The 23,637-nt window shown below is 38.6% G+C and overlaps 1 protein-coding gene across 3 annotated transcripts in view; it reads right to left on the bottom strand.

Moving 5' to 3' along the window:
- LOC115211766 (atrial natriuretic peptide-converting enzyme-like) overlaps positions 1–23,637 on the bottom strand; it is a 112,232-nt gene that overhangs the window by 82,942 nt on the left and 5,653 nt on the right. For all 3 annotated transcript variants that reach the window (XM_036503263.1, XM_036503264.1, XM_036503265.1), the window contains exons 2-8: positions 21,009–21,070; positions 18,943–19,077; positions 14,044–14,219; positions 10,073–10,243; positions 5,951–6,046; positions 4,350–4,532; positions 524–642 (exon numbers count right to left, since the gene is read on the bottom strand). In XM_036503263.1, the coding sequence (XP_036359156.1) occupies positions 524–642; positions 4,350–4,532; positions 5,951–6,046; positions 10,073–10,243; positions 14,044–14,219; positions 18,943–19,077; positions 21,009–21,070 (942 nt within the window). The remainder of the gene's footprint in view (positions 1–523; positions 643–4,349; positions 4,533–5,950; positions 6,047–10,072; positions 10,244–14,043; positions 14,220–18,942; positions 19,078–21,008; positions 21,071–23,637) is intronic.

The following is a 23,637-nucleotide window of genomic DNA, read 5'->3' on the forward strand; positions in this document are numbered from 1 at the left end:
AGGTCAACTTTGCCTTCTTGGTGGTTGATAAGATAAGAACCATTTGGGCACTAGAGTCGATGTAATTGACTTACCTGTCCTCACAAAAATTTGTGGCTTTTGCTAAAATTTGAAACAGTTTTACTGTTCTGAATCTGGAGGGCATGAATCACCTGTAAGCTCATCACATTTTGATGAGTACCTGTAATTTTTGTTTGATTGGATTGAGCAAAATATATAAAATTCTGCTACTGATTCAGTTTAATTAAAAATCTCAGATAACTAATGTCACTAACTAATAGTGCTTGGTCATTGCTAACAGTTTTACCTGATGCTATAGAAAACGATAAGAATGTTTATCAATAAACTAGTTATTACTTTTGTTTATCGTATTCCTCTCAATAATTAATTTATGGCTATTCAAGGTGGATTATCTAAATGGTTGTTATTTATATCAGTTTTTTTTTTATTGTCAGTATCAATTATCTAACTATGTATTCAAACCATTGTCAAGATAAGCAATTAAAATTCAAAGTAAACTTACTGCATTGGGAGAGTTTATTGTGTTATATTTAGGATTCTCTGTCCATTTAAGGCAAGGTGTTCCTTTGCCTGTTTCTGATACAGACCCTCTGTAGGACACACCATTTCCACTGTAACAATCTGAAAGCATTAATGAGTCACATGAACAACTTACACAAAGCCACATACATAATTGTACAAATAATAAGTATTTCTTACTTTGGTTCAAAATCAAAATGGTTTTCCGGAAGGATTGTTGTTGCATGCAGAGATCATTCTTTTTTATTAATCCTCAAGAGACAAAAGGGAAAAGTCCATCCTGATGGGATTGGAAGTAATGAAAAGAAATATTGCATGAATCTAAGTATTTATGGAGCGGAGTATACAATTTCCTGCAAGTCAGACTGCCACATAGCCCCAGTAGACAAAATAGAAAAAGTGTTGCTCCAGAGAATGGTGAGGTAGATGCACTGGAACAGCAATCCTGAGTCATGGGGATCACACTTGTGGACAGCAGTCACTGCTCCTGTAGCGATGAGCAAAGATATGGTCTAGGGGCCAAGAATGCCAGAAGTCTTTGCTGCCACAGGCTCAACCAAATATGGTAATAATTACTGCAGTAAGACTACATAGAGGGGTCGATCGGCCAGTACAGAGAGTACAAAGAATTATTGGAGGAATTTATAAATCTAATCCATTACAAACTACATTTTGTTTTACGTGATTTTGATTCTGATTATCCTGGAAGGAAATCTGCAAATTTTTGCAAATAAAAGTAACTGGTTAGTTGATGGAACCTTTAAAATTTCATCTCACCATTCATTTCATTGGCAAGAATTCATCCGGGGAAGAAAGGCATGATATAACCAATGGTGTATATCCTCTCCAACAACAAAAAACAAACAAACAAAAAATTGAAGCTGCATACAAACAAGTTCTTGAAAGTATTTGCTCATTAAAAGATAACTTGTGCCATAATTCTGTCACATGTGTCCATAAATGTTTCATAATAATAAAATGTTTCATAATATAATAATACATTATGTTGCCAATGTAAGGTGTATATGGTCATGTGTTACGAATGAATGAGGAAAGCAGTGTGAAAGTTGAGGGAACTTGTGGAAGAGGTAGACTCAGGAAGACCTGGGATGAGGTGGTGAAGCACGGCCTTCGAACATTGGGCCTCACCGAGGCAATGACTAGTGACTGAGACCATTGGAGATATGCTTGAGAAGACCCGAGAAGCCAAGTGAGACCATAGTCCGTCACCTATGCCAGTGGGTGTAACCAGCCCACTTCTGAATACCCTTCATTCACTGGACAATAAACTTTGCTTGCAAAGACCTATTGAGGCAAGTGAAATCAAAATCAAAATCGCTGATGTGGCTGATGACAGTACCGCCTGATTGGCACTTATGCCAGTGAAACATTAAAAACACATCCAAGTGTGTGGTGTAACCAGCCCACATATGAGTACTCCTCATTCATTGGACAATAAACTTTGCTAGCAAAGACCTATTGAGGCAAGTGAAATCAAATCAAAATCACGGACGTGGTCGATGACAGTAACTCCTTATTGGCACTCATACCAGTGGAACATTAAAAACACATCCAAGCATGATTGTTGCAAGGGCCATGGATTGGTTTCCATGCCGGTGGCACATAAAAAGCACCGTTTGAGCATGATCATTGCCAGCGTCACCTTACTGGCACATGTGCCGGTTGCATGTGAGAAACAACATTCAAAAGTGGTCATTGCCAGTGCCACCTGACTAGCTCCCGTTTAGGTTGCATGTAAGAAACATCTTACGAACGTGGTTGCTACCAGAACCGCCTGACTAGTCTTGTGCTCATAAAAGCACTCACTACACTCTTTGAGTGGTTGGCATTAAGAAGGGCATCCAACAGTAGAAATTTTGCCAGATCAGATTGAGCCTAGTGCAGCCTGCTGGATCACCATTCCTCAGTCAAACTGTCCAACCCATGCCAGCATGGAAAGTGGATGTTAAACGATGATGACGACAGCGATGATGATGATATATATGTAAATGCATACTTATATAAACACATTCCCACATACATACCCACACACACACACACACACACAAACACACATACACATACATACACACACACACACACAGACATCATCATCATCATCATCGTTTAACATCCGCTTTCCATGCTAGCATGGGTAGGATGATTTGACTGAGGGCTGGCGAACCAGATGGCTGCACCAGGCTCCAATCTTGATCTGATAGAGTTTCTACAGCTGGATGCCCTTCCTAATGCCAACCACTACGAGAGTGTAGTGGGTGCTTTTACGTGCCACCGGCATGAGGGCCAGTCAGGCGGTACTGGCAGCAGCCACACCCAAATGGTGGTTTTTTTATGTGCCACCTGCACACTGGCACAGGTGCCAGTAAGGTGACGCTGGTTATGATCACACTCAAATGGTACTTTTTAAGTGCCACTGGCATGGATGCCAGTTAGCCACTCTGGCAACGATCACGCTTGGATGGTGCTCTTAGTGTTCCACTTGCACGGATGCCAGTCATCGAATTTGATTTCAATTTCTCTTGCCTCAAATGTCTTCGCAAGCAGTGTCCAATGAAGGGAAGGTACGCATAAGTGGGCTGGTTACACCCCTGGCATAGGCCAAAAGGTTATAGTCTCATTTAGCTTGCCAGGTCTTCTCAAGCACAGCATATTTCCAAAAGTCTTGGCCTAATGTTTGAAGGTCGTGCTTCACCACTTCATCCTAGGTCTTCCTGGGTCTACCACTTCCACAGGTTCCCTCATCCGCTAGGGTGTAGCACTTTTTCACACAGCTATCCTCATCCATTCTTTCCACATGACCATACCAGCACAGTTGTCTCTCTTGAACACTACATCTGATGCTTCTTAGGTCCAACTTTTCTCTCAAGGTACTTACACTCTGTTGAGTATGCACACTGATATTATACATCCATCGAATCATACTGGTTTCATTCCTTACCATTAAGACTATTCTGCAGAGACCTGAATAAGTGGAAATCTGAAGAAGCAATGTCTGGTGAATATGGAGGGTGGGGTAACACATCCCAGCTGAGCTGCAGCATTTTTTGTCTGGTTCCCAAAGCATCAAGTGCTGAAAATGAACTTTCTTATCTTTCATTTTAAAGGGTTACAGAATTTACACAGGTTATAGGAACATAAACCTTCTTCCACGAAAACTGTGCTCTAAATGGAGGTGTAATCAAATCCTATTTTATGGATTAAACCATATTCTAAAATAAGTCGAAAGGTATGCTGCTATAAATCGGCACGAACTTTCCGGACAACTCAATAAATTCACTACTAAATACATTTCTACTATCATCACTTTTGATATACTTCTTAACTAAAGGTTCTGTTGTCTCTTCAAACTAAAAGATGATTATTAATATATTTTGTTTTTATTTATATGTTTTTTTTTTTCTATACAAGAGATCTTTAGTTGCTAAGTTTGTTTTGGTTGTAGCGTATATGTCTTTGCACCATTTGTCACTAAGATTGGTGGCCCTTTACTTCTTTTATTATGTCATCCCTAATTAATTCATTTGATTCACTTGCATACTTTTATTGTCTTCTCCAATTAGACCCTTATATTAAAGGACTTCATTTCATCTTTTCTCCTCAGAACTGTCTTCCTATAGATCTCACTCTTTCCTTACAATGAATAACATGCTTAAGTTCAAACAATCATATAAACTTAACCTAGTTCCTTAGTGATATCTCAGAGAACACGAATGTTCTTCTAAACACTATTCCTTCTTAGAATGACCATTAAAAAAAAATCAAGATGGAGAACCAGCTTGCATACTTACCTTCTGTGAAATCAGGTGTTTTTTTCCGTTCACAGATAAAACCTGTGACTGAGCTACAGTTAGATGTCTTCCAGAAGAAGTAACTAGTCATGTGCAGTTCTCCATCATACTCAAACACATTGGATAAACTAATACATCTCCCTCTTTTGCTTGGCTCTGCAGACTTCTTATCAGGCATCCATCCTGTAAAGAAATGGTAGTACAGGCTTGTTCAATTCTAGGTTTAATGTTGACTTGTCACACTGAGCAGTCTGCACCATACCGTTTCATATCACACTCGACATAATTGTAAAACATTTCTCACTTCACATGTAGACATTTATAGCATAGTTTCATGAGAGCATCAAAATGTCCATCAAAGCATTATTCATAAATATCATAAAAGACTACCATTTTAACCCTTCAACATTTAAACCAGCTGTATCTGACCCAAATATTCTCCTTGTCTTATGTTCAAACTGATCAGATTCAGTTTTCTCACACTGACCCTACAATGTTATTCTAAAAATAAACATTGAAATCTTGAAGCTATGAGATAATGCATGACTAATTTAAAACAAAGTGAATAAATAAGCATTACCTTTGACAGAGTAATCTGAATGCTAAAGGGTTAAACCATATCACATTCTGTAATATTCCCATCTTGCTCACTCAATAACAAACATTTTGAGTAAAAACACACATAATAGATCAATGTCAATTGTACAGCTCAATATATACATAAACAACAAAATATATACATAAATAAATAGATACATAAATAAATGATAAAGGCAAGTCAATAAGTGCTTAATGGCAAGAGAAAGACTCATATCTCATTCTCTTTATAGAATTATAGAATTTAGAGCTAAGCTTTTTACAAAAGTTATATTGAGTACTTCATTTCCTTTAAGTTTGAAAGAATATTCAGATTTATAATGGGCTTAAATTTTGGCACAAAGCCAGCAGTTTTAGGGGAGGGATTAAGTTGATTACATCGACCCCAGGGCTCAACTGGTATTCACTTTATTGATCTCCAAAAGATGAAAGGCAAAGTCAACCATGGCAGAATTTGAACTCAGAACTTCAGGTTGGATGAAATGCTGCTTAAGCATTTTGCTCAGCATGCTAACAAAACTGCCAGCTTGCTCCCCAGGCCAGATTAATAATGAACACCCTAAGGTGCAAATTTTGATAAACAACTCAATGATATCCGGAGTAATCATAAGAACTAAAAGTGAAACATTCCATTTGATACAGGTTTATTTCAGCGAATGACAATAATAAAATGGATAATGGTGATTGATGAGATGTGATTTCATATCTCATCTGAGTTGCATCATTCTTCTGTGCTCTCAGAAATTAGTACTACATTAAGCATCCTGTACATTTCTTATCCAGTTGCAGAATTGGAAAAAGCTGAGATACATGACTCAGGGCTGATAGTTTATGAAAATAATTCAAAATGTGGTTATTTCAAAAATCATTATCAAAGCAGTTGGTCGTAGTTTCATCTTCATTATTACTAAATTTAGAAACGTTTATTCTAGTCTATTCCAGTTTGAAAAGTTAAAAGGCTTAAATTCTGAGATGCTTTTATGCTTTAAAATTACTATATTTACCAGGAAACCAATAGAAAGTAGATATAGTTTCTCTTTGATAGTTCCATTCCCAATTCCTTCCATTCTTGAAACCATCTGTCAACCAGACATGATTATCTACAAAAAATAGGTAAAAGAAAGTAATCAGTGGGACATGAACACAACAATACTTAAGGTATATACAAACCTTGCTCATTAGTACAATATGTGTATATATATATATATATATATATAAATATATATATATATATCATCGTTTAACGTCCGTTCTCCATGCTAGCATGGGTTGGACGGTTCGACCGGGGATCTGGGAAGCCAGAAGGCTGCACCACGCTCCAGTCTTATCTGGCAGTGTTTCTACAGCTGGATGCCCTTCCTAACGCCAACCACTCCGTGAGTGTAGTGGGTGCTTTTTACGTGCCACCTGCACAGGTGCCAGGCGAGGCTGGCAACAGCCATGGTCGGATTGGTGTATTTTATGTGCCACCGGCACGGAAGCCAGACGAGGCGGAGCTGGCATCGGCCACGAGTCGGATAGTGCTTTTTACGCCACGAGTCAGATATATATATATATATATATATGTATATATATGTATAGTTTATATGTATATATATATATATATATATATACATGGTGCTATTAAGTTAGACATGGCCTGGGCCAATAATGGCCGAAACCTATCAAAGTATCAAAGTATCAAAGTATATATATATATATATGTGTGTGTGTGTGTCAGGTCACTTTCGAGTGCTACTGGTAACATGTAACCCAGTACAACCTGTTGCATGGTTGAGTCGTTGGCAACTAAACCGGCAACCCCACCAAGCTTGCTTGGTGAGGAGGGTGTTTATTGGACACCCTGCGGGATGAAAAACAAAACCTCTCAAAGGGCGGAGGAACTCTTGGGAGTCAACAGCCATCCAATAAATGTCTTAAGGTTTTATCATGCATGGGGACATAGAAATAATTGGACTGAATACCCGATCGCGTGGTTAAACCATTGGGAGTGAAGGACTCCTAGCCTTTGTTAGGCCATCCTTCTAGGAGAAGGTAACTCAGGTAACTGGGATAACTCCGGCATAAATCCTGCGGCTCAGTGGTTACTGATGATGTTGACTTGTTCTTCTTTTTGGATTATGGCTGCTGTTGCTTAGTGAGTGGGATTGACTCAGTGCACAGCATTTCCTCACTTAAAAAAAATCTTCTTGCACAGGCATTGCATGAGAACAATGTTGATTATACTTCGTGCAATGGCCATACTCGATAACGAGGGGGCAGCCACCATATATATGTGTGTGTGTGTGTGTGTGTGTGTGTGTGTGTGTGTGCATGTTTGTGTATGTGTGTGTGTGTATGTGCGTGCGTGCGTGTGTGTGTGTGCCAATCTCTCCACTCTGAAGACAGAGGTTGGTTTTACAGCAATGTTTATATGTAGCCACTACTGGCTGCATATTCTTTACTTTTTACACACTCCATCCGTCAACATTACAGATATCATGTAATTCCAAGCCCCACAGAACAATTGTCAGACCCAAAATACCATACTCTCTCCCCTTGAGAGACACATAAAGACATACACACACACACATCTGCAACAGGCTTCTTTCAGTTTTTGTCTCAAAATTCACTCACAACACTTTGGTCAGCCCAAAGCTACAATAGAACACACTTGCTCAAGGTGCTATGCAGCAGGACTGAACCCAGAACTGTGTGGTTGGGAAGCCATGCCTGCATCTACCACTAAGCTACATGTATCAAACCCAAATGTGTTTATTTGTTAATTTGCATTTTAGCTCTCTCTCCCTCTCTATCTCTCTCTCCCTCCCCCTCTCTCTCTATCTATATATAATGATGATGAATCTTGTGTCAGTTTCAACAATGAGTTTACAAATTGGTTAATCGACTGAACTACCTACTCCTTGTATTATAATGTAGGTGGCTGAATGTTCCACAGACTTTTGTTTCTTTAACATAATCCTAGGACAGAATCAGCATCACCCTTTACATTACAGGTATATCCACCCAACAGACTTCTACACAGTTGCCATCTGCCCAACTCATAATGCTCAGATGAATCTGATTCACTAGGGTAGAAAGGAAGATACTTGCCAATGGAAGCAAATCTGGGACCTCATAAACAATTGTATTCAACACTATAGACTAATGAAAGGCAAGTTGTTTATTCAGTGTTCACACTTCTTCCAACAGTAGTGATCTATTTTTATGAAAGTTAGTTAATTGTGGCAAGGGGATTTAAAAGACCTGTAACGTACCCTTAGTGAAATTCATCCTCTCTCTCTCTGACATATATAACATAAATATGGATGTAGCAGATAACAGCTAACCTTTAGCTGCTTGGGCCCTGTTGTGTCCACTACTCTGATTGGTTGGTATCAGTGCAGTTTGTTTCTTGCTGTATTACATGCCACTGTGCAACCCAACCAATCGCAACTTTCTGATAAGGTCCCGTGACACAGTCTTCTAAATGCTTCATTTGAGCCTATAATTTGATATAAAACACGGCAATTCATCGAATCGAGTGTCTTTGGTTCTAGTCCTTCTAAGTACTAACCTCTAACCAGAGAGCACCCGGCGACAGACAGCCAGTTCCAGCGACAGACAACACTAGCAGTATTTCAGGACCTCCATCTCTGTTGCCTTCATATTAATGATGCCAACAGTGACTTCGCCTAGGTTTAACTTCTCACTGTTTGTGACTACTTCACCATGGTTAACAGTAAGCTCAACCTGCGAGTACTTTCTGTACCAAGTAACCTGGAACAGCATAGCAGCCACAACCGCTTACACGATATGTGTTCAACCAGCTCTGCCTTGTAACCTCAACTTCTTTGCTACAGAACTTCTACTATTGCGTATCTTACTACGAACTGGTATTTATCTCACACTTCATTGTGTCTGAACTTCTAACGTCCTGTTATAGACTCCTTTCTATGCTCTGTTATCTTCATCTTGTTTGAACATTCATCTAGCGTCCTATTGTAAACACTTTCTATGCTCTGTATTTTATCTCACATGCATACACCCTTGTTTGTATGCACATACACATTATTGTATGCATGACGGCCTGTCTATTATTATTGTTCTTATTATATGTGTATTTATGGCACACTCACGGACGCACTCTGCTAACACATATACACTTTATGTATGCTTGACAGTCTGTCTATTATTGTTCTTATGTCGCACTCATGGACACACACTCTGCTAACACCTGAAGTAAACCTTTCGCTTAAACCTTCTAACAGCTGTGTCACCTTCCTTATTCCTGCTGGTACTCATATTCATTTATCCATATTTTGGCTTTTATTGTAAGGTGACCATGCGGTGATTAAAGGAGTCATTCATTTGTCACCTCTCCTTTCGCACAGTTGTTCTACAGACCAAAACTGAAATGTTTTGAGTTAGTGAAGTGTTAACGACAGGATAATAATCATGAAGTATTTGGTTGAAAGATTACACTATATCAGTTATAATTTTTATACATCACTGTACAGGTGATGAATAACAACTTCTTACATGAGAAGAAAATCTCTGGCAAGGAGTTCATGCCTTTTTAATGACCATATTTGATGGCATATAAGGGACATTTTTTCAATAAGTAAATAAATGGTCCTACATGCAAAGTTGGGCCTCCTTTAAACCTCAATGCACTAAAAACATTTTTTCCTGTATGTACTGCTGAAATTAGGGTACGTCTAATATACCCTGTGTCTTTTATGACATTAAATATGAGAGTTGTACTCTGTAGATAGTTATATTTTATTTTTATGTCCTAGATTTGAAGATAATGTTCACCTGATAGAATTAATATTCAATTTGAATTGTTACTAATTAAAATTCAAAATGAGGAGACATTGGAAGGAAAATCCGGTGTGAGTAGGTGATTAGACTCAAGATTTTTTAAAAGGAAACCTTTTTAATAAAGTACATAACGTTTAAAAAAAATTAATTGGACACATTTCACATATGTAGCAGATGTATAAGAATTACTCCAGTAAAAGTCATGTTTATACATTTCATAACTGTTAAAAATTGCTTAAGAAAAATTTACTCCAAAAGTTTATGACCAAGGATGACATTTAAAGCAATTATTAAAGAAATTTATAAAATTATGCTCTTACCATTATTGGTCTGAAGTAAAACTGAAAGAAACGCATTTTCTTCCAAACTGTCAATAATTACTAAATGACTATCTTTAGTGTAACACATTTCTTTGGCATTGAGTCTTCGAGCATTGCCGATAAACAAACGATAGCAACCACTTGGACCAGAAATCCAACCAGGTTTGCAGCCTGTCAAAATACAATACATAAAAAAAGTTTATATATGGAAAAGTTTATTTTACATACATAAATTTCAAAGATACATTCACATACCTTGTGAGGTAAATACAGTGACAGAAATGGATATTAGTTCCTAGGGTTATGTTAAGGTTTGAAAGGCTGGGGTTAGTAAGGTGAGGTAAGATGCTATAATCTACTCACCTCTGTGAATTGTAAAGTAGAGGACTGCTACCCCACTGCATAATCAACCATTTCCATCACTGGCTATATGCTTTTATGAGTATGTTTTATTTGTGCATACATATGTATATGTTAGCATATGACTATGCTTATGTTACTGTGCAGAAAGGCTTGGTGGAACATTTATGTGCATACATTTGCAGAACTGTAAGTGCATCTTATAATATCTGCATGTATGCATTAGAAGTTAAGTATTAGCATCTATTTACCATCTATTTGTATTGTATGAGTATATGAATATGTGTGTGTGTGTGTGAGTGTGTTTTAAATATGTGTGTTTATGTACATACATACATACATACGTACGTACATACGTACGTACATACATACATACATACATACATACATATATACATACATATATTTATATATCAGCTGTAAGACTTTGAATCTTTTCCATGTACTTGCATAGCAAGTGATTTGATCTGAGATCGTGTGCTGAAACAAAAACTTGTATACAACTTGAGAGATGTTTGCCATGCCTCAATGTTTGTTGTCCTCTTTAACAATTATATATCTGCTTCATTGGAAATCTACAATGACTCCATAACTACCACCTCAGCTATAACCTTGGAGCCCTTGTAATCCAATACAGCACTTACTGAACATACCTAATCGTTTAGATCGCCTGTGAACTAAACCCCATACTTTGTATATATATATATATATATATATATATATATATATATATATAAACAATTGTAGCGTGGAAGGTGTTTGTAAGCCATTTAAGAAACACACAAAAGCCGTTCGATTCACTTCAACATTTAAGTTTAATTTGTCAAAATATTTTCGTCGCTTTAAGACCGCAACCTGTTCACTGACAAAGAGATGCAGCATGGATTTTTGTCAGTGAACAGGTCGCGGTCTTATAGCGACGAAAATATTTTGACAAATTAAACTTAAATGTTGAAGTGAATCGAACGGCTTTTGTGTGTTTCTTAAATGGCTTACAAACACCTTCCACGCTGCAATTGTTTTTGTTTCAGCACACAATCTCAGATTAAATCACTTGCTATGCAAGTACATCTCATATATATATATATATATATATATATATATATATACATCATCAGCATTATCATCATCATCGTTTAACGTCCGTTTTCCATGCTAGCATGGCTTGGATGGTTTGACCGGGGTCTGGGAAGCCAGAAGGCTGCATCAGGCTCCAGTCTAATCTGGCAGAGTTTCTACAGCTGGATGACCTACCTAATGCCAACCACTCTGTGAGTGTAGTGGGTGCTTTTTACGTGCCACTGGCACAGGTATCACAACTACAATTTCCATTTGATTTTGATTTTTCATGTTGATGTACTTGAATCAGTAGGTCTCCTCAAGCACAGCGTATATATATATATGTGTGTGTGTGTGTGTGTGTGTGTGTGTGTGTGTGTATGTATATATATATTGGGTTATCCTATAAATAATGTGGTTTTTCAATTGCATGAACTAAAAGTTGGAGGGGGATGGGATAAATTTTCTGCATTAACTTGCTACAAAAAGAGGTAGTAATTTTAACTTTGTACTTATTCTTAGTGCAAGTTTTGAAGAGTGCAGTTCGATTTTGACAGTTATTTTGTCAAAGCTATAATGGAAGTCACAAAGGAGTATATTTAGCATATTTTCCTTTGAGTTCAATAAAGGCAACAGCACAACAGAAAGTTTGAGGAATAATTAATGTAGAATATGGGGATTGGACAATAAGTGTAAGCCAGTGTCAATGGTGGTTCCAGAAATTCCAAGCCTGAAACTACAGCCTAGAAGATGAGCCTCATCCTGCAAGACCTGTAGTGCTCGACAAGGATGTCCTGCAAACCCTAGTGGAACAAAATCCCATCATAACTGTTAAGGAACTAGCAGAGAAGCTAGGATTTGGTCATCCTACCATTCATCAGAAAAGCCAGCAAGACAAAAAGTGTTCTTCCATCAAGATAATGCTCGGCCACATACAGTGAGGATGACATTCCAAAGGCTGGAACAGTTTGAATGGTAAATGATGCCCTACCCACCATATTCTCTGGGCATTGTCCTATCTGATTATCATTTATTCCTCAGTCTTCAAAATCATTTGGACAAAAAAATATATGAATTCTGTTGACAAGGTCAGAACAGTACTGGAGGAGAATTTTTCATCATGGACAAATGAATTTTGGAAGAGGGGCCTTGCAAGTCTACCAGATAGTTGGAAGAGCATTGTACAAAATGAAGGCAAATATATTTTTGATTTAAAAAAGAACTTTGTTTATCTTAATCTTTAAAAATAAGAGAAGTATAAAATAAAAGAAACACATCAACTTGTTATCTTGAAGTTATTTGATATGTTCAATTAATTTGATTTGTTCAGTTTTTAAAAAAATTTATCTGCTTCAGATCTCTTGAGTAAAGGCTTGTATAGGGAATATTTAGTAAGGGAACTTTTATCACCATATCTTATGCAAAAAAAAAACCAACTCAAGAATATAATCATGTCTTACTAAATTATACCCAACGTCATAAAAAAAAAAAAATCTGACCTCTCAAGATGTTATGTGGAACCATATCTAACAACAATTTCATCTTTGGCACTATATATTCAGCACGTTTTAGCCACTACAGGTAGACAGGAGATTGGACACAGCATATGGCTGGCAGTAGCAGAACTAACATCAAGCCAGAGTGTAGTCATAACACAAAAGCAATGGACAGTGGCTGCAGCAACACACTATGACCAGCTAATATCAAGAAACTTAAGACCACAACTACTAATATACCTAATCCAAGAGCACTAAGCTTTAAACTATCTTGGTGTTTGTCATTGGTAGTAACAACAACATTTTTGTTTACAATAAAAATAAATATTGTTTTTATTAAAAATCTCAAACAGATTTCAGTGTTCTTTATGGTAACAGGATGTTTGCATTATAAAAAAAACATTTAATTGTTTTTAATATATTAATATTTTTAAAAATCTCATAAACATTATTTAGCTATGGAGGAACCATTCAGAACTTTTCCTTCATATAGTGCGACTGGGAGACCCCCTTTGGTCATGAATGATCATGGGATTGCACCTAGAAAGTTACCCTCCGAGGTACAAGTTTAGGCAAGGTTGTTTATGGAAGGCCAGCAGTTGCCCATGCATACCATCCTCCCCTCTTCACACCACTGATGTTCTCCAAGGGAAAGGCAAAGGCCGATACAGCTTGGCACCAGTGATGCCGTTACTCATTTCTACAGCTGAGTTAACTAGAGCAACATGAAATAAAGTGTCTTGCTCAAGAACACAACATGCAGCCTGGTCCGGGAATTGAACTCACAATCTGACAATCGTAAGCTCGACGCTCTAATCATTGAGCCATGCGCCTTCACATAGTGTGACTACAACCATTAATTAGTCTGTCAGGCCTTCCTTGTTTTCTGATTATTTCCCTATGACTGATTACATTAGCATGAAATATAATTGAAGAGAAATAACTAAATTGGGAATGGAAACCAGATCAAGCTCTCAGTTTATTAAAATTATAATTCCATTTGATGTTAATACTTATTCTAAAAATGATTTCGTTAATTTTTCTTCTGAGACTTACCAGTGTTCGGTTTACATATAACTCCAGCAGCTTCATCCTTTTTACAGTCATGTTCAGTATCATATGAACAATATTGCAAAGCTCTTTCGTCTCCTTTACAGTCTGTATTATCCATTAGAAAGTTTTCTGATTCTGCCAAACCATATCTTGAATTTCCTGTAGCTACTTCAGCACCCCTAAAAAATGAAGTAGATGCTTATTTATATATATATATATATATATATATATATATATATATATATATATGTATACACACATACATATGTGAGTGTGTGTGTGGGTGTATCTTTTGGTATTATATATACAATTCTAGAAAGACTTCATGCAAAATTTGAACACAGGATGTAAAGGACATAACTAAGTGTTCACAGGGTATTTCATGTGTTGCTCAACCAATTTTGCTATTCAAATAAAAAGATCTAGTGTTGGAACAAATTCACCCATTCTATGTTGGAGAAATGTAATCAACTTATTCAACTCCAGGACTTTACTGGTATTTGTTTTATTGGCTCTGATCTGATAGAAAATCAAGACAACTATTGGGACATTTCAAATCAGAATGCAAAGAAATTAACTACTTTACAAGACTGAAAAGAAATATGCGTAGGATTACGGTTTCGATTCCCAGACCGGGTGTTGTGAGTGTTTATTGAGCGAAAACACCTAAAGCTCCACGAAGCTCCGGCAGGGGGTGGTGCCGATCCCTGCTGTACTCTTTCATCACAACTTTCTCTCACTTTTTCTTCTGTTGACCTGCTCACTTAGCCAGCGGGGTGGCGTCATTTGAAGGCTAAAACAATGCGAATTGCATTGTGACCAGCGATGTGTAGCAACATCTGATAGCCTGGTCAGTCACAGTGATATATATATATCGCCATGTTGGTTCGTTAGTTACTGCACGCATTTTTTTTCTCTCCTTCTTTCTGTGTTTTTTTCTCTCTGTGTATCTTTCTGTTGAAGAGCGTAGGCTCGAAACGTTAAAGACTTGTTTTATTTATATTTCCTGAGCACCATACTAATACAATTGTTTGTTTGTTTTCCACCTGCCTTCGTCTTTTGTCTATTTTCATAAAGCTTCCCATTATATATATATATATATATATATATATATATATATATATATATATATATATATCACCATGATCACCGTGACTGACAAGGCTATCAGATGTTGCTACACATTGCTGGTCACAATGCACTTCGCATTGTTTTAGCCTTCAAATGATGTCACCCCGCTGGCTAAGCAAGCAGGCCAATATATATATATATCATCATCATCATAATCATCATCGCTTAATATCTGCCTTCGATGTTGGTATTGAGGTACAACTTTTAAGCTCTATTGTAATTTTTAATTTCACCCCCATCCAATCTTTGTTTCTCCATACGCTTCCACAGGTACTTTTAATTTTAGTGGGAAATTTCTAACTTCACTTTCTCCTAGATATCTTCGTGGAGAACTGTCTACTTGTGCCATCTGTATTGAATCTCGTTTTCTCTCCCATGCATCCCTCACCACCACCTTGAAGGAGGTTTGAATGCATCTCCACAATTTGATCTTTGTGTATGTTTGTTACCCTGCTTGTGTATGAGCATGTTCGCTGGAATTCTATGGGAACATATTTATGCACCTAAGTATGTGTATATATGTGTATGCATATAGAGAAACAGATAGTGCACTCGACAATTTCTACGATCTGTGAATTGTTATTACTGGAGCATAATATATGGGTACATATAATGCATATAAACAGCCTGTGAGCCCCACATGCATATCTCTACTTGTAATGTATTGTTCATATACACACTTATAAAAATGAGTGCATGTTTATGTATATATGTTTCCAATGCTGATGATGATTTAGAAGTATATATTATCCTTGTGTGCATGGCTACTTCTGCATTGCCAAAAACTAATTGCTGCCTTAATAATTTCTGTCCCCATTCCCAACCAACATATTTGTGTATCGACAAGGCTTTATGAAACTGAATGAAACTGTAATTGTAATTCATGCTCCAACTTATACCTTACCTGCCTACACTAAGCCAAAGGACTTGCTACCTCCAGGCAAGCGACTGTTAAGACCTATCAAGATACTGAAAAATCCCCACAACTGCTCTCCCAGGCTTCCCAGGTTCACAAGTTCAGAGTTGCAACTATCAACATCAATACAATGAAAAGTAAGTCTGTTGAGATTGTTGAAATGCTTGAGTGGGGGCATGTAAATGTGTGCTATGTGCAAGAAGAACGATGGAGGGGAGCCTGAGTTAGACTGCTTACAGGCAGGGGACATAGATACAAGTTCTGGGTGGGAAGCAATGACCGTTAGGCAGTGTAGGTATTCTTTTGGCAGAGAAATGGTGAGTAAGGTGAATGAGTAGACAGGGTATGTGATAGGATTATTAAGTTAAGATTATCCTGTTTAATCTAACAGTGTTATTTATCTCTGCATATGCTCTACATGTTGGATTTGCAGATATTCAAAATGTCTGTGTCTGTGAATCACTTCTGCAGATTACCTTGATGATGCTGATCAATGATGTTCTCATCAAGGCAGAGGACTACAATGGCCGAGATGCTAAGCTATCTGGTAGAGTTGGATAAAGTCTAGTCATTCATATAGTTAATCAGGTTGTTCAGGCAGGTGTAATCCCTAGTGAATGGTGCAGAAGTATCATAGTCAGCTGCTACTAGGACAAGAGAGATGCTTTAGACAGAAGTAATTATAAAGGCATCAGATTGTCTCTATAATTAAGGAAGGGGGAGACACAAGAAGACATGTGGAACAAAATAATTAGAGGCCGATCTCAAAACACTGAATCATAGAGGAGCTGACAGAAGACTGAGATGTGTTGTGCATTGCTATACTCCAGAAGACCTGCCCACCACAGCAGAATTAAGATCCTAAGAGTAAGGTGCCACATAAAAAGCATTGGTGTGGGTGCTGGTGCCATGTAAAAAGCACTGGTGCTGGTACCACATAAAAAGCACTGGTGCTGGTACCACATAAAAAGCACTTAGTACATTCTGTAAAGTGGTTGGCATTAGGAAGGGCATCCAACCATAGAAACCAAGCCCAAACAGATTGTGGAACTTGGTGTGGCTCCTCATCTTGCCAGTTCTTGTCAAGCCATTCCAACTCATGTCAGCATGAAAAATGGATGTTAAATGTTGATGATGATGATGATATATATACCCCTCCCTTCCCAAAGGATTTTTGTCTTGTAAGTTACTTGGTGACTCTGTCAGTGTAGGTACCACTTAAAAAGCATCTAATCCACACTGTAAAATGGTTGGCATTTGGAAGGGTGTCCAGCTGTAAAACCCTTGCCAAAACTGATCTTGCCTGTGGTTTTGCCACATAAAAAGCACTAAGCCACTCTGCTGGGTTGTTAGTGTTAGGAAGGGCATCCAGCTGTAAAAATCCTGCCAAAACAGTCACAGAAGTTTGGTGCAGGCTTCTATCAGGATGGCTCCTATCAAATCATCCACCACCCCATCCAGCATGGAAGGCAGATGTCAAATGATGATGATGATGATACATATAGAGCTGGCAGAAACGTTAGCATGCCGGGTGAAATGCGGAGCCGTATTTCGTCTGCCGTTACGTTCTGAGTTCAAATTCCGCCAAGGTCAACTTTGCCTTTCATCCTTTCAGGGTCGATTAAATAAGTACTAGTTATGCACTGGGGTCGATGTAATCGACTTAATCCGTTTGTCTGTCCTTGTTTGTCCCCTCTGTGTTTAGCCCCTTGTGGGTAGTAAAGAAATAGATACATATATATCTGCTGTATGCAAGAGATAAGACTACACTAGTTTGGTTATATGATGTGGATGGATGCTGACAGCTCCATAAAGAAGTGCCGGTCTCTCAAAGCAGATGGAGCACACGACAGTGGAAGAACGACCTCAGAACACTGAACCTTTTAGGTGAGATGTCAAAGGACTGAGATACTTAGTGTCTTGTACTTAAGAAAAAGCATACTCTGCAGCAGAAGTCCCTCTGGTGGTGTAAAGCACTCATGATGGCATCACATAAAGTGCCTGTTCAGTGCCATGTTAAACTGCCTGTATGGTGACACATTAAGGTGCCCATGTGGTGCCATATAAAAACACCCATGTAGTTCCACATGAAAACACTTGTGCAGTGCCATGTAATAACGCCTGTACGGTGCCATATTAAAGCATCTGTGTGATACCACATAAAAGCACCCAGCACAATCTGTAAAGTGGTTGGCATTAGGAAGGGCATCCGGCCATAGAAACCATGCCAAATCAGACTGGAGTCTGATGTGGCTCCCCAGCTTGCCAGATCTGGTCAAAGTGTCCAACCCGTGCCAGCATGAACTATAGACGTTAAATGATGACGATGATGATGATGATGATCTTAAACAAAGCACTTAGAACTGTATTTGATTATACAGGGAAAGTACAGGATATAAATAAAACTACTGAAACAATAAAAATCTCTATATATAAAGCTGAAGTTGTCTGTGTATGGCAGGTTTGGTAGCCTTCAGCTAACACTATCTCCTCCAAGACCCTGCAGCACAAATTGACTAAAATTAAGAGTATGATAGAAGAAGGCTTGCTCTTTATTCCGTAAAAGAAAAAATTCAAATTGGACCATGTTAAGACCAAAAATTATTTACATAAAAAAGGTGCTTCTTTTCTATGAAAATCCCTATTTTTTACGATTTTTTGACTGCTGTGTCGCTATTTTTCGGTGTATTTCAACCAGAAAAATAAAATGTTCACTTAAAGAGAATAACAAGCTACATAATGCAAAATTTTTACTTTTCAAAAATTCCAATTCTAAAAGGTCGAAACAAACCCGAGCAATGCTGGGCGATACTGCTAGTGATATAAAATTCAGTTAAAATGTATCAAGTTCTCACCTGGAAAATCCAAGTTGTTTACAGGCTACATTGGCATCCTTCATATCCCAGTTGTCATCACAGACATAACCCCAGCTGTTGTTACGGTAAATACTTATCAGACCAGCATTGTAGAAAGAGGTGTTACCAACAAGCCTGCAAAACAAATTTAGTTTGATTTACATTAATATCAACTGTTTTTATTTGTTGTATTTAACTCATTGTATGAATATAACAATGGACCAGAGAGCAAGGGCACAAGATAGTAGAGTACTGGTTAAGTTGGTTGGGTACTAAGAGTAAGTTGATAGGGTGCTAGCCAAGTCAGTTGGGTGATGACTAAATTGGCAGGTTGTGGATCTTGTCTGTAGTTCCTGTCACTAATATGGACCTGGTCCCATGGTCAATATACATAGCTCTCAATGTCCCAACCTGTAAATTGTAAATTGACAGTGCAACATCAGTTGCCTTGAAATAATAACAATATACAGGCCACAGGCATGACTGTGTGGTTAAGAAGTATGCATTGTAACCATGTAGCTTTGGGTTCAATACCATTACACAGCACTTTGGGCAAGTGTGTTCTGTTATTGCCCCAAGTCAACCAATGTCTTGAGCTAACTTGGTTGGCAGAAACTGAGTGGAAGTCCATTGTATATATATATGTTTGTATATATATGTACATATATATGTTTGTGTGTGTGTGTGTGTGTACATATATATATTGGTTGGTTGGCATCCTTTTTTGTCTCGGGAGACAATGGAGTTGTGCATAAAATAGTCTAGTCCGGCTTTTACATTTCATGCATATATATATATATATACATATATGATCATTACCAGTGTCGCCTCACTGACACCTGTGCTGGTGACACGGGAAAAACAACATTCGAGCAGGTGGCATGTAAAAAACACCATTCGAGCGTGGTCGTTGCCAGTACCACTTGACTAGCCCTCGTGCCAGTGACACGTAAAAGCACCCACTACACTCAAGGAATGGTTAGCGTTAGGAAGGGCATCCTGCTGTAGAAACTCTGCAAGATCAGATTGGAGCCTGGTGCAGTCATCTGGCTCGCCAGTCCTCAGTCAAACCATCCAACCCATGCCAGCATGGAAAGTGGACGTTAAACGATGATGATCATGATGATGATATATATATGTATGTGTGCATCATTGTATTTATACTTGTACCCTAACATTGATGGACAACCAGTGTTAGCTTGTTTACATTGCTATAACTTAGTGATTTGGCAAAAGAAACTGAATATATATTTTATTATTTCTTTTAATATCTAAAATAGTTGTTGGCTGGTTTGATTAGTTTTTGGGAATTCTTGATATGTAAATCATAGTTTTTATATCTTATTTGCAAGATTCTTTATCTGAATCTGTGTGTTGAAAAAACTTTTGTGTGTAGGAAGAGTCATTGTGTCAATATTATTAACAAACTCAAGGCAATGAGCTGGTAGAAATGTTAGTGGTATTTCGTCTGCCGCTACGTTCTGAGTTCAAATTCCGCCAAGGTCGACTTTGCCTTTCATCCTTTCGGGGTCGATTAAATAAGTACCAGTCACGCACTGGGATCGATATAATCGACTTAATCCGTTTGTCATTCCTTGTTTGTCCTCTCTTTGTTTAGCCCCTTGTGGGTAGTAAAGAAATAGGTATTTTGTCTGTCTTTATGTTCTGAGTTCAAATTCCACCAAGGTTGACTTTGCCTTTCATACTTTCGGGGCTGATAAATTAAGTACCTGTTGAGTACTGGGGTTGATCTAATTGACTGGCCCCCTCCTCCAAAATTTGAATGTGGGTGTCATTGGGGCACTGCAGCCAAGTAGCATATCTAGGACAAGAAAGTCTAGCTGAGCCCTTCGTTCTCTAGATTAAACTCATTGTTACTAGCTGAGTGGATTGGAGCAACATGAAATAAAGTGATTTGCTCAAGAACACGATGAATTGCTTGGTCCAGGGATCAAAACCACAATCTTATGTCATGAATCCAACACCCTAACCACTAAGCCACATGCCTGATGATTTAGGGAACTTATAAAAGTTGTAAAATGCAGAGAATGTTTTGTCAATCTTACCCGATGTGGCTGTGGCCAAGAGGTTCAAAAAAGACAGCTTTATTTTCAGATTCATGTCGAAGCTAAAACAAAACGAAAATTTTATATTTTTTATATTTTACACACTCACACACACACACACACACACACATGCATACACACACATGCACACACACATATACACACACATGCACACATGCATACACATATGCACACACACACACTCACACGCATACACACATGCACACACACATATACACACACATGCACACATGCATACACATATGCACACACACACACACACACACACACACATTTTAATATTTCACTTAAGCATAGTGGTAGTAATAACCAGCTTTTAGAACACAATACACACATGCTCATGAAAAAAGCATTGGTCAGCTACAGAGCACAATAAGAGATGATATAAATGACAAGGGGACAAGAAATTTTATAATGAAATTCATTAGCTTACAGCAGAAACAGCCGTAAGCTAATGAAGTTTATTTGATGGTTTCATATTTCCTTGTCATTTGTGTGGTACAATAGCTTCTCAACCGCATAGTTTCAGGTTCTGTCACACTGCATGGTACCTTGGGCAAGTGTCTTCTACTATAGCCCTGGGTTGACCAAAGCCTTGTGAGTTAATCAGGTAGATAGGAACTGAAAGAAGTGTGTTGCGTATGTGTATGTAAATCTCTGTATGTGTGCGTATATATATATATATATATATATATATATACACCATTTGGAAAAATTACATATATATATATATAATATATATATATATATTATATATATAATATATATATATATATATATATTTTTAATCCAAACGGGAAACAAAAAAACAACAACAATGGAACAATTACAGTATTATTATTAATAGGCGCTCAGGAAATGGAAGCAGGGAGGTATGACGTTTCGAGCGGAGCTCTTCATCGGAAACATAAAGAAGGAAGAGAGAGGAAAGAAAGATCCCAGAGTGGGCAACAGGGAAAGAGAAAAAAGACGACTGGTGTTTACGAGTTGCACATGGTGAAAGGCGGATGTTTACGATAACAGAGCAAAGTGGGTTTTTAAAGGCAAAAGAGTGGAGACAAGGTTGGTAACGCAACAGATGTGTGTGTATGTGTGAGTGTGTGCGTGTGCGTGTGTGTATGTGTGTGTGTGAGGCGAGATGAAAAAACAAAAAAAAATATATGTGTGTGTTAGTGTGTGCGTCTGTGTGTAGGCGTGTGAGGTAGGGCGAGACTAGTGGTCAGCTTAGCAGACAAGGTCAGTAGTAAGAAAAAGAAGGAAGGAGGAAGGGAGGGAGGGGAAGGGGTGGGGGCGTATGTAGCGTGCCAGCGTGTGTTGAGTAGTAGTGTGTGTGTGTGTCCAGTGTCGTGGTGGTATTAATGGCGAGTAGATTGAATGTGTGTAAGAGTAATGTATATATTTAAGCAATGTGTGTATATGTGTGCGCGTGTGTGTAACGAAAAAGGGGGGGTTAAGGAAAAAGGACTCCAGCTGAGGGGAAGATGGAAGAGTGGTCCCGCGGAGACGGGCGTGGGAGAACCCAACGACATGCGACGGTCCCAGGAACGGGCGGGAGGTCTCGTCGGGTCCAAGAGCGAGGTGCATGCGGCGCGTATGCGTGCGCGAACCGGCGCAAGCGCGTGTGTGCGCGCGCCTGCGAGTATGCGCGTAAGTATGTATGTGTGTGGATGTGTGAGTGTGTCTGTGTGTATGTCTGGGTGGCAGTGTGTCCGATGAATGTATGTGAGTATGTGTGTATGTATGTGTGTGCATAGATGTATGTCCGTGTGTGTGTGTGTGTGTATGTGTGTGAGTGTGTATGTATGTACGTGTGGGTGTGGGGAAGTGTGTGTATGTGCATGTGTGTGCGCGTACATACAGGTGTGTGAGTGAGTGTGTGTGTGTGTATGTATGTATGTGTGAGTGTGTATGTATGTGTGTGTAGGATGCATGTATGTGTATGGGTGTATGTATGCGTGTGTGTATGTATGTATGTGTACGTGCGTGTGTGTGTATGCGTGTAGGTGTGCGCGTGTGCATGCATGCATGCATGTGCGTATGTGTGTGTGTGTGCATGTGTGTGGGTATATATGTATGTGCGTATATGTGTGTGTATGTGCGTACATGTGTGTGTGTGTATGCATGTGTGTGTATGTAGGTGTGTAGGCGTGTGTGTATAGGTGTATGTATGTAAGTATGTATGGGTGTGTCCGTGTATGTGTGTGTATGTATGTGTGTGTATGTAGGTGTGTGGGCGTGTGTATATGTGTGTATGTAGGTGTGTGGGCGTGTGTATATAGGTGTGTATGTCTGGGTGTGTCCGTGCATGTTTGTGTGTGTGTGTGTATGCATGTGTATGTAGGTGTGTGTGTACGTGTGTAATGTATGTGTGTATGCGTGTGTATGCGTGCGTGTGTGTATGTAGGTGCGTGTGTATGTGTGTGGGAGTGTAGGTGTGTGTGTGCGTGTGCGTGTTTATGTTGGTGTGTGCGTATGTGAGTGTGAGTGTATGGGTGTTTGTCATGCATGTGTGTGCGCGTGCAGGTGAGTGTGTGTGTAAGTATGTGTGTGTGTATGTTTGTGTGAGTGTGTATGTGTGTATGTATGTGCGTATAGGAGTATGTGGGTA

The sequence above is a fragment of the Octopus sinensis genome, linkage group LG5 (assembly GCF_006345805.1).
Source record: "Octopus sinensis linkage group LG5, ASM634580v1, whole genome shotgun sequence".
NCBI classification, from domain to species: Eukaryota; Metazoa; Mollusca; class Cephalopoda; order Octopoda; family Octopodidae; genus Octopus; species Octopus sinensis.